The following is a 17,732-nucleotide window of genomic DNA, read 5'->3' on the forward strand; positions in this document are numbered from 1 at the left end:
TTGGAGGAGGGCCTGGTGTGAGGTGATTGGAACATGGGAGCGGATTTCACCCTTTCTGTTCTCGTGATAGTGAGTTCTCATAAGATCTGGTTGTTTAAAAGTGTGTAGCACCTCCCCCTGTCTTTTCCTCCTGCTCCAGCCATGTAAGACGTGCCTGCTTTCTCTTTACCCTTTGCCACGATTGTAAGTTTCCTGAGACCTCCCAAACCATGCTTCCTGTGCAGCCTGAAGAACTGTGAGCCAATTATACCTCTTTTCTTTATAAATTACCCAGTCTCAGGTATTTCTTTATAGCAGTATTAGAACGAACTAATATAGAAAATTGGTACTGAGAAGTAGGGCATTGCTATAAAGATACCTGAAAATGTGGAAGCAACTTTGGAACTGAGTAATGGGCAGAGTTTGGAACACTCTGGAGGGCTCAGAAGAAAATAGGAAGATGAGGGAAAGTTTGGAACCTCCCAGAGACTTGTTAAATGGTTGAGAACAAAATGCTGATAGTGATATGGACAGTGAACACCAAGCTGATTAGGTCTCAGGTGGAGGTGAGGAATTTAATGGGAACTGCAGCAAAGGTCACTTTTCTTATGTGTCAACAAAGAGGTTGGTGGCATTGTGCTCCTGCTCTAGGAATCTGTGTAACTTTGAACTTGAGAATGATGATTTAGGGTATCTAGTAGAAGAAATTTCTAAGCAGCAAGGCATTCAAGATATGGCCTGGCTACTTCTAATACTATATGCTCACATACATGAGCAAAGAAATGACCTGAAACTAGAACTTATATATTTATTTATTTTATTTTTTTTACTGAAAATACATTTTTTATTTGTAAAATAAAAGAATAAATCCAATCTGATAGTGTTATTAAGAAATTTGTTCTGGAAACTCATTCATAAATTATTGATGGAAATTCTTCACGTCCATTATGCTGTCACCTAAAACAGATTCACTCATTTTCTTGTAAAGAAATGACTGAGTAAATGAGTAAAAGAATAATAAGTAAATTTATAAGCTACAGGTTAACCATCACATATTACAACCAAGTATGACTATGTGATAATAACAGGAGTGGTCACACAGTACTTAAGATTTGGCTGTGTCTTTAAGGTCTTACTCGGAAACTATCATGCCAACCTACTTTTGGGATAATCTTATCAGTAGACACAGACAATGGGTATCTTTTTATCCTGTTTTCTTAAAGTCTGTATGACTAGTCTATAACAGATATCAATGAGATAGTTCTAGCAATAGATGAAACAAGAGGGTAACTGTGTTCTAGAAGAAACATTTATCTGTCTTTTGATCCAAATTCCTCTATTAATTCTTGAAGAGGGGCCAGCTCACACCTATCAATTAGATTAAATTCCTGATCAAAGAAAATAAAGTGCTTAAAGGAGGTGTTGAGGTGGGCCTCCTCTTGCAGCTGCATCACAGAATCAAAGTGCTGGTGATAAATATGGCCATAAACCCTGAACAGACGCTTTAGAATAGTCTTTGCCACAGACATAAAGTTCTTGGGAAATGGGACACCAATCTTAGAAGGAAAAAGAGTTTCATCATCAAGCTGATCCTGAACCCAAGTCATCAAATAGTCAATGTATTTTGGTGCAGAACATTTGATTGGCTTTTTAATATTAGTACCATCTGCCCAGTGATATTCATATCTTGGACCTGCAGACATGACTGGACAGCTTGCTTCAGTGCAGAATTCTGTTTGATCTGGTTAAAGAAATCCACAGTATTTACAGCAATCCATTCATTGAGATCCTCTCCCTCAGGCAACATAACAGCTTGTCTCAGATTCTCACTTCCTAGAGTTGCTTCTGCATGTTTTAAGAGTTCATACTGATGAGATCCTTCAGGGATATTCTTCTTCAGTTTGAATGTTTTAGAAGAGCAGCTGCTGAAGAGGAAGCTCATCTTCGGTCCTCAGAGGGGAGGCGAGGGGCCTCTGGCCCCCGCCTGGATCAGGATTTGGAGCCGGCGAGAGGGAGTGGACTGTCCTTAGCTCACGGGCAGTGGAAGCTGGGCTGCCACCGCACTGAGCCAGGTTTCTGGCCACTGTGAGCCCTTGCAAACCTCGGCGCCCGCCTTGCCCCCTAAACTTATATATTTAAAAGGGAAGCAGAGGGTAAAAGTTTTGGAAAATTTGCAGCCCGCCCATGTGGTAGAGAAGAAAAACCCATTTTCCGGGGAGGAATTCAAGCCAGCTGCATAGTTTGCATAACTGAAGTTTGCATAACTGAAAGGAAAGCAAGTATTAACAGCCAAGACAATGGGAAAAAGTCCCTGAAGGCATTTCAGAGACCTTTGAGGCAGCCCCTCTCATCACAGGCCAAAAGGCTTAGGAGGGAAGAATGGTTTTATGGGTCAGTCACAGGGCCCTGCTGCCATATGCAGCCTTGGGGCACTGCTCCCTGTATCCCAGCTGCTCCAGCTTCAGCCATGGCTCAAAGGGTCCCAGGTACATGGCTGCTGCTTCAGAAAGTGCAAACCATAAGCCTTGGAGGCTTCTGCTTGGTTTTAAGCCTGTGGGTGCACAGAGTGCAAGAGTTGAGGCTTGGGAGCCTCTGCCTAGATTTCTGAAGATGTATGGAAAAGCCTAGATGTCCAGGCAGAAGTCTGTTGCAGTGGCAGAGCCCTCATGGAGTACCTCTACTAAGGCAATGCAGAGGGGAAATGTGGGGTTGGAGCTCCCACACAGAGTCTCCACTGGGGGCCTACCTAGTGGGGCTGTGAAAGGAGTTTTACCACCCTCCAGAACCCAGAATGGTAGCCACACTGACAGCTTGCACCATGCACCTGGAAAAGCTGCAGACAGTCAATACCAGCTCTTGAGAGCAACCATGGGCACTAAGTCCTGCAGAGCCGCAGGAACAGAGCTGCCCAAGGCCTTGGGAACATACCCCTTGCATCAGTGTAGCCTGGATGTGAGACATGGAGTCAAAGGAGATTATTTTGGAGCTTTAAGATTTAATGACTGCCCTGGTGTGTTTCAAACTTGCATGGGGCCTGTAGTCCCTTTCTTTTAGCTTATTTCTCCCTTTTGGAATGGGAGTACTTACCCAATGCTTGTACCCCCATTGTATCTTAGAAGCAAATAACTTATTTTTGATTTTACAGGCTCATAGGCAGAAGGCGCTTGCCTTGTCTCAGATGAGACTTTGGACTGTGGAGTTTTGAGTTAATGCTGAAATGAGTCAAGACTTGGAGAACTGTTGAAAAGGGATTATTGTATTTTGCAGTGTGACGAGAACATGAGATTTGGGAGGCATCAGGGTGGAATGATACAGTTTGGATTTGTGGGAGAATGAACTAATACAATGGTATATTACTTTTTTGATGTGCTGTTGGATTTGGTTTGCTAGTATTTTGTTAAGAAATTTTATTTCTGTGTTCTTCAGGGATATGACCTGTAGTTTACTTTTTTTGTGTGTGTCTTATCTGGTTTTGGTATCAAGATATGTTGGCCTCATAAAATGAGTTAGGAAGAATTTCCTCTTTTTTAATTTTTTGGAATAGTTAGAGGATAATTGGTGTTATTTCTTCTTTGAAAATTTGGTAGAATTAATCAGTGAAGCCATCCAATCCTAAACTATTCTTTGTTGGGAGACATTTTTTTATGGATTGAATCTCATTATTCATTACTGGTCTGTTCAGGTTTTCTATTTCTTTCAGATTCAATCTTGGTAGGCTGTATGTGTCAAGGAATTTATCCATTTCCTCTAAGTATTCTAGTTTGTTAATATATAATTGTTCATAATCTATGATGATCTTTTGTATTTCTGTGGTATCAGTTGTAATGTCTCCTTTTTTATTTCAGATTTTGTTTATTGGGGTCTTCTTTTTTCTTCTAGGTTACTGTAGCAAGTGGTATATCAATTTTGTTTATTTGTTTTTAAGAAAATGACTTTTTATTTCATTTATCCTTTGTACTTTTTAGTCTCTATTTTGTTTAGTTCTGCTCTTATCTTTATTATTTCTTTTCTTCTACTAATTCTGGGTTTGGTTTTATCTTCCATTTTTGGTTCCTTGAGGTTTATCATTAGATTATTTGAAATCTTTCTACTTTTTTGAGGTACTCATTTATTGCTATAAACTTCCTTCTTAGCACTGCTTTTGCTATATCCTGTAGGTTTTAGTATGTTGTATTTTGACTTTCATTTGTTTCAACATTTTTTTAAAAAAAATTTCTCTTTAATTTCTTACTTGACCCAATGGTCATTCAGGGGCATGCTGTTTAATTTTAATGTATTTGTACAGTTTTCAAAGTTCCTTTTGTCACTGATTTCCACTGTGGTCTGAAAAGATACTTGATATGATTTTGGTTTTAAGAAAAGTTTTTTGAGATTTGTTTTGTGCCCTAACATATGATTTATTATCCAGAATGTTCTGTGTGCTGATGAGGAGAATGTTCTTTAAATTTCTCTTAGCTCCATTTGGTCTAATATGCAGTTTAAATTTGATGTTTCTTTGCTAATTTTCTGTCTAGATGATGTGTTTAATGCTTAAAGTGGGATTTGATGCCCAAGTATTATTGTATTGAAGTCTGTCTCTCCCTTTAGTTCTAATAATATTTGCTTCAAATATCTGTGTGCCCCAGTGTTGGGTGGATATATATTTAGAACTGCTATATCCTCTTACTGAGTTAATCCCTTTATCATACAATGACCTTGTTTGTCTATTTTTACTGTTTTTGACTTAAAGTCTGTTTTATCTGATAAAAGTATAGCTGTTCCTACTCACTTTTGGTTTCTATTTGCATGGAATATCTTATTCCATTCCTTTATTTTCAGTCTATCTGTGTCCTTATAGGTGAGATGAGTTTTTAGCAGGCAGAGAATAGTTCGATCATTTTTTTTCCTATTTCAGCCAATCTATATCTTTTAAGTGTAAAGGTAATCTGATCACATTCAAGGTTATTTTTGATACGTGAGGGCTTATTCCTGTTATTTAAAAAATTGATTTCTCGTTGTTTTGTATGTCCTTTGTTCCTTTCTCTCTTATTGTTTATCATTGTGGTTTGATGGTGTTCTGTAGTGGTTACATTTAAGTTTTTTCTTTTCCTTGTTTGTATGTTTGCTCTACCAGTGGTTTTTATGTTTTCATGATGGTAGTTATTGTTCTTTCTCCCCTGGGTGGAGGACTCTTTCAAGAATTTCTTGTAGAGCTGGTCCAGTGGTGATGAATTTCCTCAGCATTTGCTTGTCTGGGAAAGACTTAATTTATCCTTCATTTATGAAGGAAAATTTTTCTGGGTATAGTATACTTGAGTGGCAGTTTCTTTCTTTTAGCACTTTTGAATATATTGTATCATTCTCTCCTGACCTGTAAGGTTTCTTCTGAGAAATCTTCTGTTAGTCTGATAGGGGTTCATTTATGGATGACTAGATGCTTTTCTTTTGCTATTTTTAGAATTTCTCTGTCTTTGACTTTCAGCAGTTTCACTAAAATATACCATGGTAAAAACCTTTTTGAATTTTGTTTATTTTAGGGAAATCTGAACTTCCTGTGTCTGGATGACTAAATCTCTGGCTAGACTTGAGATATTTTCATCTTTTGTTTCATTTAACAGGTTTTCTAACTCTTTTGTTTTCTTTTTGCCTTCTGGGACACCAAAAATAAGAATATTTGGTCACTTTATGATGTTTTATGTGTCACAAAAACTTTATTCCTCATTCTTTTAAAATTCTTTTTTTAAAAGTTTTGTTTGACTGGATTATTTTAAAACACCTTGACGTTCTGAGATTCTTTCTTCTGTTTGATCTAATCTAGTATCAAAGCTTTCAAATGTAGTTTGTATTTCATTTAGTGAATCCTTCAGTTCCAGAATTTCTATTTGGTTCTTTTTTGGATATCTAGCTTTTTGGTAAATTTCTCATTCATACCTTATTTTTCTGAATTATCTTGTATCTCACTGAACTTCTTTAGTATCATTATTTTGAATTATTTAACTGGAATTTCGTAAATTTCTTTTTGATTGGAATCTCTTGGTGGAGAGTTACTGTGTTCTTTTGGCAGTATTGTGTTTCCTTTCTTTTTCATGTTTCTTGTGTCCTTATGTTGATATCTGCAGATATGGTGTCACAGTGTCACAGTGTCACAGTCACTTCTTCCAATGTTTCGAATTTGCTTTCCTGGGGGACAGCTGTTTCCTGAAAATGCATCTATGCTGTTGGTTGGGTAGGGTACTTTGGCTTTGATTCTGGGTGTGTTCAGTAGTGTAGTCTCTATATGATTTGTTAGCTGTAAACAGTGTCTATGATTTTCTTGGTGGCTTGGGGTATGGTTGTTAGGGGAGGCTATGGTGAAGATTTTTTGAGGGACTGGGATGCCAAGTGGGTCATACTTTGGGCACCTGAGATGGTATCATTTGGCTGAGCATGCCTGTCCTTGGGTCCCACAATGATGTTCATTGGATTTGGTGTTAGTCTAGGCAGGCCCATTCTTGGGCCTCCAGGTGGCTTGCTTGGGTGCCACAAATGGCAACAGAAATAGGTTGGGCAGGTAGGTGGGCCCTTGTGCCCCTGGGCAACAGGAATGGCATGAGCAATGGCAATAGCAGTGGTCAGACAACCTTCTGGGACCCAAGCAATCCACGTTTATATTGGTGTGTCTCTGACAGCTTGGACAGGTAGGTCCCCAGAGCCGTAGGTGATGCATGTGGGTGGCTTCCCACCATGGTGGTGGCAGTAGGTTGAGTGGACCTGACTTCAGACCCCAGGAGAAGTCCTCAGATGTCACTGGTGGTGGGCTGGGCTGGGCAATCCCCAGACCCCTGGATGGTGTGCTTGGGTGTCATGGGGATGCAGCTGGGCTGGGCGGACCTTACCTCAGGCCACCCAGTGGTGTATATGGGTGCTGACTTCAGTAGTCAGGGGCAGGGGTGATCCCCAGGCTGTAAGCCTGCTCAGGTGGGGCAGCAGTGTCTGTGTTGTAGTCCTAGTCCTGCTACTGGGGAGAGCAGGGTTGCTTTTTCTGGAAGCACCCAAGATAGGAAGTTTTCATAAGGGGTTGCAATCTTTATTCATACTTCAGCCTTGCAGCAGCCTGCAGGTGGTAATTACAGGCAGGGGAATATGTCCTTGGGTCGTGCGAAAATACATGGCCACTACTCTGCTTGGGGAGTGGGGATGTTGCTCCTGACTCTTTCCTCAGCCCAGTGGCAGGACAGGACAGAGTCTAGTGGGAGCTAGGCTCTCAAAATGGCATTGTGCTGCAGCTGCTTCAGACTCCAAGGTATGTGAAAACCAGTGTGAGCTTGCTCTCTAGAGCAATGCAGTCTCCAGGGAGCTCCGAATGTCAGACTTGGGGCTGTGAGGATTGAGGGGCTCTCCCATGGCTAGGACTGTAGGTGTGTGGTGGGAATTTGGACTGCTGGAGATCTCTCTCTTAACCCTTTCCCCACATTAGGGAGCCTCTCCAGACTCACGGCCAATCCCAGCTAAGCAGGCTACCTCCCTTCCTTCTCCTTCCAGATGATCTATTCAAAGTTTGATTATCTACTTGCTATTTTGGTTCCTCTTTCTGTAAGATGCATCTAGTTAGCCATCTTGAAGCCCCTTCTAGGACTGAGTATTTTGAATGTATGTGACACAGGGCTGCATGCTGCCAAGAGGAAAAGTGCTATAGTTAACTGGATCCAAGTGCCAGCTTTACTACTTACTGGATGTGTAATCTTGGTTAAATCGCTAAATATCTCTGGGCCTCAACTCTCCCATCTACAAGGTTTTTGTGAGTTAGTATGTGTGAAGGGCCTAGAGCAGTACCTGCTACATGGAAATGGCTCAGTAGATAGTAGCTGTCATTTTGATACTAATATTTCTAAATTATGTTTTCAGTTTATGGGACTATCAAGCAAAATTCTAAAAGGATTTTTGGGAGAAATGTTACAAAGGTTATCTGGTAATTAACAAATTGGTAAGAATGGCCAAGAAAATTTTGTAAAATAAGAGTTGTAGGAGTATTTGTATGTCCAGATATGTGTATTCCAAGGCCTTAATAATAAAATAATAGTTCTGACACGAAAATTGAAAGATAATCAATGGAATAGAAATTGAATAAAGCTTAAGAATAGACCCAAGTGGGATATAGGAATGTAGTTTATTATTTGGCATTTCACAGCAATTGGTAAGGAAGGGTAATTTGATAAATATACTGAGGCAATTCATCCATTACTAAAATAAAATTAGGTTCCTTCACTATATCGGTGTTTTTCAAAGGTGTTTACAGGCATCAGAATTCCTTGGAGTACTTATTAAAATTTAGGTTCCCAAGCTCCACCCCAGTGTGCAGAGTAGGGTACCTAGTTCTCATTAAAGTGTGGGAACTGCTGTCATATACCATATATTAAAATACATTCCAGGTGAATTAAAGAATAAATGTCAAAATTACCATCTTAAAATCAGAAGACAATATAAAGGAATATTTACATTATCTTTCATGTTTATATAAGATCTTTTATAGTTTAGTAAGAATATAAAAGCATGATAGAAAAAAGGGCAAAGAACATAAATAACCAAACCATAAAAGAAGAACAGAGAAGGCCAATAAGCATATGGAAAAATGCCAGACCCCACTAACAGTCAAAAAATGCACAATAAAACAATATATCATTTTTCATATTTCAAGGGGAAAAGTACTGGAAGAATTAGAAGATCCAGTGATGCTGAGAACATAGTGAAGTGGGCATTTTGATATTCAGGGGATGGGTGGGTATTTTGAACAAGCTTTCTGAAATGCTTATATTAAGAGCCTGAAAAATATTTATGCTTTGGGACCGGTCCATTCATCTTCTCTAAGTTTATCCTGAAGAAGAATCACAGATTCACATATAGACTTATATACATGTGCAGATATTTGTTGTAGCATTATTTTAATAGAAAAAAATTGGAAACAGCTGAAATGTCCAACAATATGGTAACAGTTAACTAAATCATGGCCCATCCGTATGATGAATACTCTGTGGTCATTAGAAATCATGTTTTTGAAGAATCCTATCATTAAATGACATGAGAAAATACTCATAATGGATTAAGTGAAAACACCAGGATGCAAGCTATATATAGCATGATTCCTTTTTTTAATTAAAAATAATCAGAGACATAGAGAAAAGATGAAAAGAAGAAAAAATATATATCATATGTTAATGGTGTTTACATCAGGATGGTTAGATTTGAGCAATTTTATGTTCTCTATGTTTTTTATTTTCCAATTTTATACAATGTACATGTAATACATTTGTAATGATAAAATGTTAATTAAAATATAATAAAACAGATGAGACTGGCCAAGAGATTCTGAAATAAATGTTAGTTTAAAATGGTAATAATAAAAAGACTGTGTTTCTGGATTTAATAGAAAGATCAGTGAAGCTGAATAGCTACATTAGAATCCAATCATGTGAGGAGCAGGGGCCACAAGGATGGATGGGCAGGATGAGGGCTGAATATGCGGGGGCTTGCAGGGCAGAGCTTCTCAGAGCAGCTGAAACCCCTTCTGAGTCACCCTGCACTGCAGACTCCCCCCGACTGGGTGCAAATGAAATCTGTATGCTAAGGCGCCTTCTCCATCATGTTAGCTACCTATAAACATGCTGCTCCAGCAAAGGTGGATGGTGCATGGACATACCTTCTTCATTGTTGCTTTGAAAGGGAGAATTTTAGCATAAAGACTATAGTATGAGACTTTTAGCGTAAAGAGTTTGCTCTTGGGAAGCCCTGAGGTTGCTGATACAATTCCCTGGCTAAGCTTTCTCCTCTTAACTCCCCATTTTAGTGCCTCACCTAGCTCCAGGGTCCTGGTTGCTCACTGACCAGGACAGCTAGTGGGGAATTCTGAAGACAGGTGTTTCCCCACTGGCATGGTGCTCAAGGCTCTTGTCTGCCTGAGGATACCAACAAGTCTGGGGAAGGTTGGTCTCAGGCAGGTTTGGGAAAGCAGTGGAAGGCTCAGGGGTGTTGGAGCCATATAAACTGGATATGGACTCCTCCTGCTGTTCAAACATGAAGGCTCCACCTGACCTTAGGCTTGTCTCTTCATTTCAGTAGTCTGAGCCTCAGGCTCCTCTTCTATAAACACATTCCTCATTGGTAATAGTACCTTAAGGGGCCATGTGAGGCTTAAATAAGCAAATGTAAGCAAGGGTTTATCCCAGTCTTACACAGAGGAGGCACCCAGGAAATCACATTTATCATTATTGTGGCCTTTCTGTTCTCTCTAACCTTGCAGAAGTTTGGCTATTACTCAACGGTGTGTGGTGCCAGGTGCTGTACAAAATGTGCCTGGCACCTGTGCAGCAAGACTTCCGAGAACACAGGTTGTCATCATTATTACTGCTGCTGCTGTTGCTGTGGCCTGTGTCCCCCCAGGCACCCCATAAGGAATGCAAGGCTCTCCAGCCTCACCTTCACAGAGCTTACAGCTCTTGGATCTCTGTGAGAAAGGGCTCCCTGTGCTGCTTCTCTTGTCGGCAGGAGCGGCTCTGAGGATGGAAAGCATGTGGGTGGGAGCTGGGGCAGGTGTGGTTGTTCCGTGAAATGAGCACAAAGCCTGGCTTTGCCTTTCTGTCTTCAGCCTTCTAGTGTTTGCAGCTTCTGCTCACCGTCACCTCCTTAGCTGGGTGCTCGAGAGTTGCCAGGCAGAGTGGATGAGGCATCCAGAGAACCAAGGAACCATAGTGCAGTGATGGGGTGAGGCAGAGTGTTGACATTTCCGTCCCAGTGCATCTAGAGGCAGGCAGAGCAAACCGGGGCCACCTGCAAGTGGGACACACAGGACCCAGTGGAGGGGCAAAAATATTTTAGGTTCTATACAACCTTTTAGAAATGTCAATTGTTTTGTTTGGTTTAGTGGATGTTAAGAGAAATAAAATGCATTGAATGAGTAAAACTAAGTAAAAGAGAGTCATTTGCATGTTAATATGGAAAAGAAATATAAAATAAATAATAGTGTAGATGGTAAATAGATGATGGCAGAAAAAGTTGCAACAATGGTGTGAGAATGACTGTTTGGCAAATGCTATTCCAAGGGAACTGGGATTCTATGCCCACCTCTTGTAAAGTGAATATGCCTCCCTGATTTGTCTGTTTTTGTGGGTCTTCTTAAATGAGTACTGGCAAGGTGGGGAACCCCTTAAATTAGTCCAAACCCAGAGGAACTTTATCAAAAGTTGGTGCTTGTTTGAAGCGTGTTTGAGTCTGTAGATACATAGAAAAGACAGTGATTGTTTTTGGCTGGTGTGGCTGGCTTGGCATTTTCTTGGCTGGATCAGATGATGGAGGAGATTGCTTTTATGTCTATGGCCAACAGATCAGATTTGTGGAACACTGTCAATCCCAATCAGGTGACAAAGCTTTGTTAATACAATGAAGTGATGTGGTTTCCTTCTCTTTATGTGAACTGAGTTCTGGAATATCACTGTGCCAGGCCCGGGGCTGGCGACACATTCTGATCTCTGTCCTTGTGGGGCTCTCTGTCCACAGGGGAGATGAGCCATGTGCCCAGAGGTCCTCACTGTCTTTTATTCAAGACGGGCAATAGCAGCCATGGCAATCAGAAGGAGGAGGGGTTTCCCTGATTTGGGGAAGGGTGTGACCCTGGTAGGGGAGGGTAAGATGAGGAAAGGCCTCCCAGAGGAAGTGACAGTTAACCTGGTCCCTGTAGGGAAGGGTTTTCTGGGTGGGGAACAACCCTGCAGAAGGAGGAAAGGCATAGGCGCAGGCACAGAGGCTGCATAGCACCAGAGAGCCCCTGCTGTGTGCTGTGAAGATGGAGGGGTCCTGAGAGCAGATGAGGGGCATGGAGTGGAGGTGGCGGGGGACAGCCAAGATGTGGCTGGCAAGATGGGCACTCCCTCCTTGGGACTGGAGGAGGTCACCTTCTCATCCACACCTAGATGGCTGCACTCCCACAGACTCTGTGGGACATGATGTGGCCCTCTGGGTAGAAGAGGAGGACTGCCAGAGCTCAACATGGACTGCCCACCACTGCAGTGTTACTCAGGAGTTAGCCCTGGGGTTTAAGGTTTAGTTCCCTATTGGTATGCATCTGCTCCCAAGATCCCTAATGGTGGACTTGATGGTATCTTGGATTTTTGGGTGTTTTTAAGGCCTTCTGGGGTGCCCCCAGGTAGAACAGGGGGAAGAAGGTCATTGATAGGAGAAGCAAGAATGCAGAAGACAAACCTCCCTAGACTCTTTCCTATAGTGCTGGCTGTGACAACCACCAGGAAGGAGACCCTCAGAGTCCCACTGGGTCAGCCTTCACATCCTGGTGAGGGGCAGGAGTGGACGCATTCTGGGAATGCAGCCAGTTCAGGAAATCTCTCCTATAGGTATCTCCAGGCCCCAAGAATGACTTCCTCTAGATAAGCTGAGTGGCCACCACTGCCCCATCTCCTGTGTTTGGGCACCCGCTGTGCTCTCCAAAAGTCAATGGCAGGCCGTAAAACCCAGGCTGAACCTGATAAAATAAACCTCAGGACAGTGGGGTAGGGCAGGGATCGGGGTAGGCCAACTCAGAATGGCGAGGCTGGGACGCTAAGGGCCTGAGTCTGCATGGCCAGTCCTGCCTGCCCTCGCCAGCCCTTTTCCATTCTCTGATGAACATTTGGACAAGGTGGGTGGCAATGAGCTTATTTAAAGTGACAAATTCCTGAGGCAGATGCTCAAGTATAAACAATGTTTTTCCACACCCAGCTGTTTTTCTGCAAAGTGGGATTTCTTCCATGTTGTCCTATAAACATCCATGGGTGCATGACCTCTGCTTAAATGTCAGAGTCAGTTGCTCCCAGCATTACTGGCTCCCAGGTTTTAATGTGTGTTTCTGGTGAACAGTGGCTTTTTAATGTTAGAACACTGGGCCCTTAAGCCAAAGCCTTGGCTTATCCAGGGGAAAAGAAGAATCCATTTTAAGGAGAACTTTGGGGAAATATCCAGAGAATTCCAGCATGTATGTGTGTACATGAGTGTGTGTGTGTGTGTGTGTGTGTGTGTGCTTGCATACATGTGTGTTTCTGCAAAGCAGGCTTCCTAATTCCTCTCTAATGTGGACCAAACCACTTCAGTGCTTCTCTTCAGAATGAATTAGAGGGTAATGCCCCGATCTATGCATCCTAACAAGTTCTGAGAGTTGAGGTCGACTCTATAATCCTGAGAGAGTTGACTTTGTGGGCCCATTGGAATGTGGGGGGTGGGGGGTGAGAGCTGGGAGTTCCAAATTCCCCTGGGCCTATTGCCAAGTTTGGGTGATTTTTGCCTGCACTGCCCTCAGTCCCAGATTATCCAGGCCGGACCTCCTGGTGCTCCTTGATCAGGGACTGACCATCCAAGGTCCAGCCAGCCACCCACCTTGGCCTGCTGGTTGCCTTCTTGCCGCAGACTCATATAGAAGTAGCCCCACTTATGGCCTGGCTGAGCATAGGAGGTGGGAGGAGCCTGGGGAGAAGGAGCCCATCCGTGAAAAAAGGAGAGGCCAGGATCACGCAGAGGGAGGGAGGTGCTTATTGTGGGAGAAATGAAAGAAGAGTATTGGTCCTTGGACTGCTGCTGCTTAGATCCATGTCAGGCCCTGCTCTGTCTGCCCCATGGGGTGGCTGACTGCTCGGGCTAACATTTCTCAGGCCCCCTTGCCTCTGGTTTCTGCCTATGTTGGGCCAATAGGAGGCACCAATAGGAGACTGGAGGGTAGGAGGAAGGAAGAAGCCAAGGTATTTCTCCTCGTGTCTGTTTGGGGCAGTGTCTAGGACAACGGCTGCATCCCCACTGTGGTTCTATTAACCATGGCCAGCCTCTCCCTCTCTCTCTGTGGGCCCAGGTCATGCCTATGGTTCTGCCTCCCGGGCTCTAGTAATGCCACCTCTTTCCTTTGACCTTCGAGCCTAGAAGTGGTGGCAGATTCCTGCTAGTGCTGAGCTCTGGGTCGCCCCCTCTTTCCCCGTGTGGTCTTTCTGCTCTTCCAATACTCTGGAACTTGTTTCTTGTCTTAAAACCCTTCTATTAAAGTACTTCATGGTTTTTTGACTGGACCCTGACTGGTACAAGGACGCTCCTTCTCTCTTCCTCATCTCTCCTCCTTTCTTTCTCTCCCATCTCCATTTTGCTGAGGAGTCAACACTTGCTGCAGTGAGCTACTGGTGGTATAGGCACTCAGTCCTGTTATTACTACATTGTGCATATACAGTATATTTCAGTGTTCATGTTAGGAGAGGGGGGCATCATTGACTGCCCTCCCATGGTCACTCCTGTCATGGTGGGACCTGAAAGTTATTCCTTTATCCACCTCCCTCCTTTAACATTTGTGGAGCAACTCTTCTCAGCAAAAAGACTCTATGCACTGTTGGGGGTGGGGACTGGGGCCTGAGATGACGGATACAGGCCCTGCCCACCATGAACGCCCTGCACACTGAGAATGCTGAGGCATGCACACAAGTGAGGGTGATGTGAGGCACCACCCGAAGAGGGCAACTCAGGGAAGTGTGGAAAGGGAAGCCTCCTTTGACACAAGGAATTTGGCTTCTCTTCTAGAGAAGGTGACATTTGGCTGGGTTTTGAAGGATGGGTAGGATCTGGGGAGATGATTGTAGGGATGTTACTCATAAAATACATTCTGAGATTACAGGTGGAGTCTAAGACTCCCAATTTCTCTGAATAACTGCAAATTTCCCATTTGCCCATCTATGCCTTAGTAAAGACTCTAAAAGCCTTTTCATGGAGGTGCTACAACTACAGAAGGGGGTCAGTTTACACCCCAAGGAGCCTGGGGAGAATCCCTGAGAGGTTTTAGGCAAACGCAGAATATCTTGAAGGTCCCTGTCTAAGGCTGGGTTATCCTCTGATGGACTCGGGATTTAGGGGACTTACCATATATCTGCTCATGGAGAGGGGAAAAGGTAAGTTGTTGGAGGAGAGAACAGAAGAGGGGTGACGTCAAGTTTGGGTCCCAGAGGTCTTCTGGAGAGATCGTCCCAGTAGATCTGGATTAGTGTAAGGCAGCCTGAGGATGTGGGACCAAATGGAGGTGACGTTGGGCAGATTTACATCAGTCAATGGATGGCAGTCTCTTTAACACTCTCTGTCTCTGCATGAGGAGACCTGTCTCAGAGGATGGAAACGCCTTCACAACACCCAGGAATATGGCAGAACAGAGATGGTAAATATAGGACAAACACAAGGGGAACCTCTCTCCCTCTTTCATTCCCACCTGTCCTCCCTCTCTCCTATTTTGGAGGGATGTCAGAGGCGTCATTACCAAGATGGAGGGCGGGATTTGAAATATATCATGGATTTAATAATGGAGATTTGTGGGATTTCATCTTGCATGCCTCAGGCCCCTGAGGCCACCCCATGTCCAGATGAGCATATGTGTGAAGACAAGGATATATGTCCACAGCACTGGGGCCAGGAAGCTGCAGCTGGTGCTAGGTTAATTTCCAGAATTAGGCTGCAGTCCCTTTTCATAAATTCCCCAGCAATTAGAACAGCCATTAAACTGTGACTTTTTAAGGGGGAGAAATTTCATTATAGATCCAATTTTGCCTTAGGCTGCTGTGGATCATTTCACAGAAATTCAAGGCTGGAATGGCTCTGAAGAGTCATCCAGTGCCAGAATCTCCACTATTATAGCCTTTTTCTTTTTTCTTTTTCTTTTTTAGCAGCCCAGCTTAAAGAAAGAAAGGAGGAAAAAAAACCCTGCTGGACGTTGGATGTACAGCCAAACACCTGGGTCGGGATCTGAATGCAGAAAACAGGCATGGAATGCCAGGAATGCAGCACCTGTGGCTAAGTTGCAGTCTCACAGGTCAGTGTGGGCTCTGAGCACAGGACCCCAGAGTGCCCCCACTTTGCTGGCTGCCTCCGAGAGGCAGTTGGGTACACAGGGGTTGGGGGTGGTTGTCAGCCTGGTGTTATAAATGATCTTGGACTTTGGAGCCACATAGACCTGGCCTGTAATCCCAAGAGACTCTGGGAGGTGGGGGTGGAATGTGGAGTGAGGAAGTAAGAGATGGAAGGGCAAGAAGCCGATAAAGGGTGTGTTAGCCAGCAGGCTGACTCTGTGGGCACCTGAGGATGCATCAGGCTCAAGAGCCCTGGGAGACTGTGTGAAATGTGATCAGAGTTATCACAACCAAGGAGTGAGGGAGCTGGGGCATTGGTCCTTCAACTACCTATCCATGATGGGTGGAGGGTTGCTCTCGGTGGTGGGGCATGTTAACTTCCTAGCACTTCTGGCCTGCTCTGCACATGGGCTAAGTGGGCCCACTGGCCAGAGAAAACCCTAGGGCAAAAACTATCAGGAGCTTGCCGAAAGTAGTTGGAAGTCATAGGCATGACATGAGAATGAGGAGGAGAAATGGGCAAGGCACCAGCAGTGACTGCCACAGGTACCCACCACAAGACCCCAGAGACTCATGATCTGATCAGTTCATCTGCATGCACCGGCCAGGAACCCAGTGGATGATCCTCTTCACCTCCACCAGGAGGATTTGTTCTTACCCACAGCTTAGGAAGGGATCATGCATATGCCAAGGAATGAATGGCTCAGCTAGAGTATGGGAGGTCACTGAGAGTTCTGGGGAGGCAGACCATAGTCACCTTTCTGCTGATGTGGAGCCTGTCTGGACTGAAGGGTACCCCTGGGCTCAGCAAACTCCCTTAGACACATGGGCTCGGCTGGCTTCCTCCTGCCCCTGCTGTAATCCCAGGAGGTCTCCTTGAAAGGTTTCTTCTGCTGCTCTTTCTAAGAAAAATCTCTTCCTTAGCCTTGAGACTTAAACACTCAGCCCCATGAGGGGAGTTTGGAGAAAACTGCCATAGCTATGATTCTCACGGGGATGAGGAAACCAAGACTCCAGCAAAAATAGGCAGATCCTTGACTTGAGCATCCAGGGATGGGGACCTCAGGATAAAGCCAATGAATGGAAATTTAGAAACTAAACATTCCTCTTTCTTCTGGTGCTCAGGGTGGAAGGATAAGAGGTGAAAGCAGGGGAAGATTGTTAGGCTGGGCACTTTTTTTTTTTTTTTTTTTGAGACAGAGTCAAACTCTGTCTCCCAGGCTGGAGTGCAGTGGAGTGATCTTGGCTCACTGCAACATTTGCCTCCCAGGTTCAAGTCATTCTCCTGCCTCAGTCTCCTGAGTAGCTGGGATTACAGGTGCCTGCTACCAAGCCTGGCTAATTTTTGTATTTTTAGCAGAGATGGGGTTTCACCATGTTGGCCAGGCCAGTCTTGAACTTCTGACCTCAAGAGATCTGCCTGCCTTAGCCTCCCAAAGGGCTGGGAGTACAGGCGTGAGCCACTGTGCCCGGCCTTAGGCTGAGCAGTATTCTAATGAGCACATCCCAGGTACTTAACAATAACACTCTTAGACCTGGGTCTTGTCTGAAGCTGGCAACATGACCTCTACAGTTTTGGACCAGATAGAAGACATGGAATATGCCAAAGCCTTTGAGTCCTTGTCTTCCTACACTGACCCTGAACATTCAGCAGAAAGCCTCCAGTTAGATGCATGCACATTTTTCCTTTGGATAAATAGACAGTTTTGTGGCTAGCTTTATGATGATCAAAGGTCAGCTGTGCTGAGCGTGGGGTTCTCCAGGTAGCATTTTGTACATGGTTTGGTTAGGAGAATAGAGAATGGAAAATGAGGAAAGGAAATAGTCTGCAAGAGGAGCTTCTTCGTTCAAAGTGTTGATTGGCTCTGCATTCCTCAGGGTAGAATTCCTTCAATG

At 43.8% G+C, this 17,732-nt stretch overlaps 1 protein-coding gene and 1 pseudogene across 4 annotated transcripts in view; one reads left to right on the top strand and one right to left on the bottom strand.

Annotated features, from left to right (window-relative positions):
- The window catches only part of SLC25A48 (solute carrier family 25 member 48), a 251,674-nt gene that overhangs the window by 11,074 nt on the left and 222,868 nt on the right, over positions 1-17,732 (top strand). For all 3 annotated transcript variants that reach the window (XM_031666470.1, XM_031666471.1, XM_017959887.3), the window contains exon 2: positions 15,654-15,799. In XM_031666470.1, coding sequence (XP_031522330.1) covers positions 15,757-15,799 — 43 coding nt within the window. In that variant the 5' untranslated portion in view covers positions 15,654-15,756. The remainder of the gene's footprint in view (positions 1-15,653; positions 15,800-17,732) is intronic.
- Positions 987-1,999, bottom strand: LOC101001175 (annotated as a pseudogene). Its single transcript, XR_648504.2, has one exon. The product of XR_648504.2 is annotated as an MOB kinase activator 1A pseudogene (transcript).

This window comes from Papio anubis, chromosome 5 (assembly GCF_008728515.1).
Source record: "Papio anubis isolate 15944 chromosome 5, Panubis1.0, whole genome shotgun sequence".
NCBI classification, from domain to species: domain Eukaryota; kingdom Metazoa; phylum Chordata; class Mammalia; order Primates; family Cercopithecidae; genus Papio; species Papio anubis.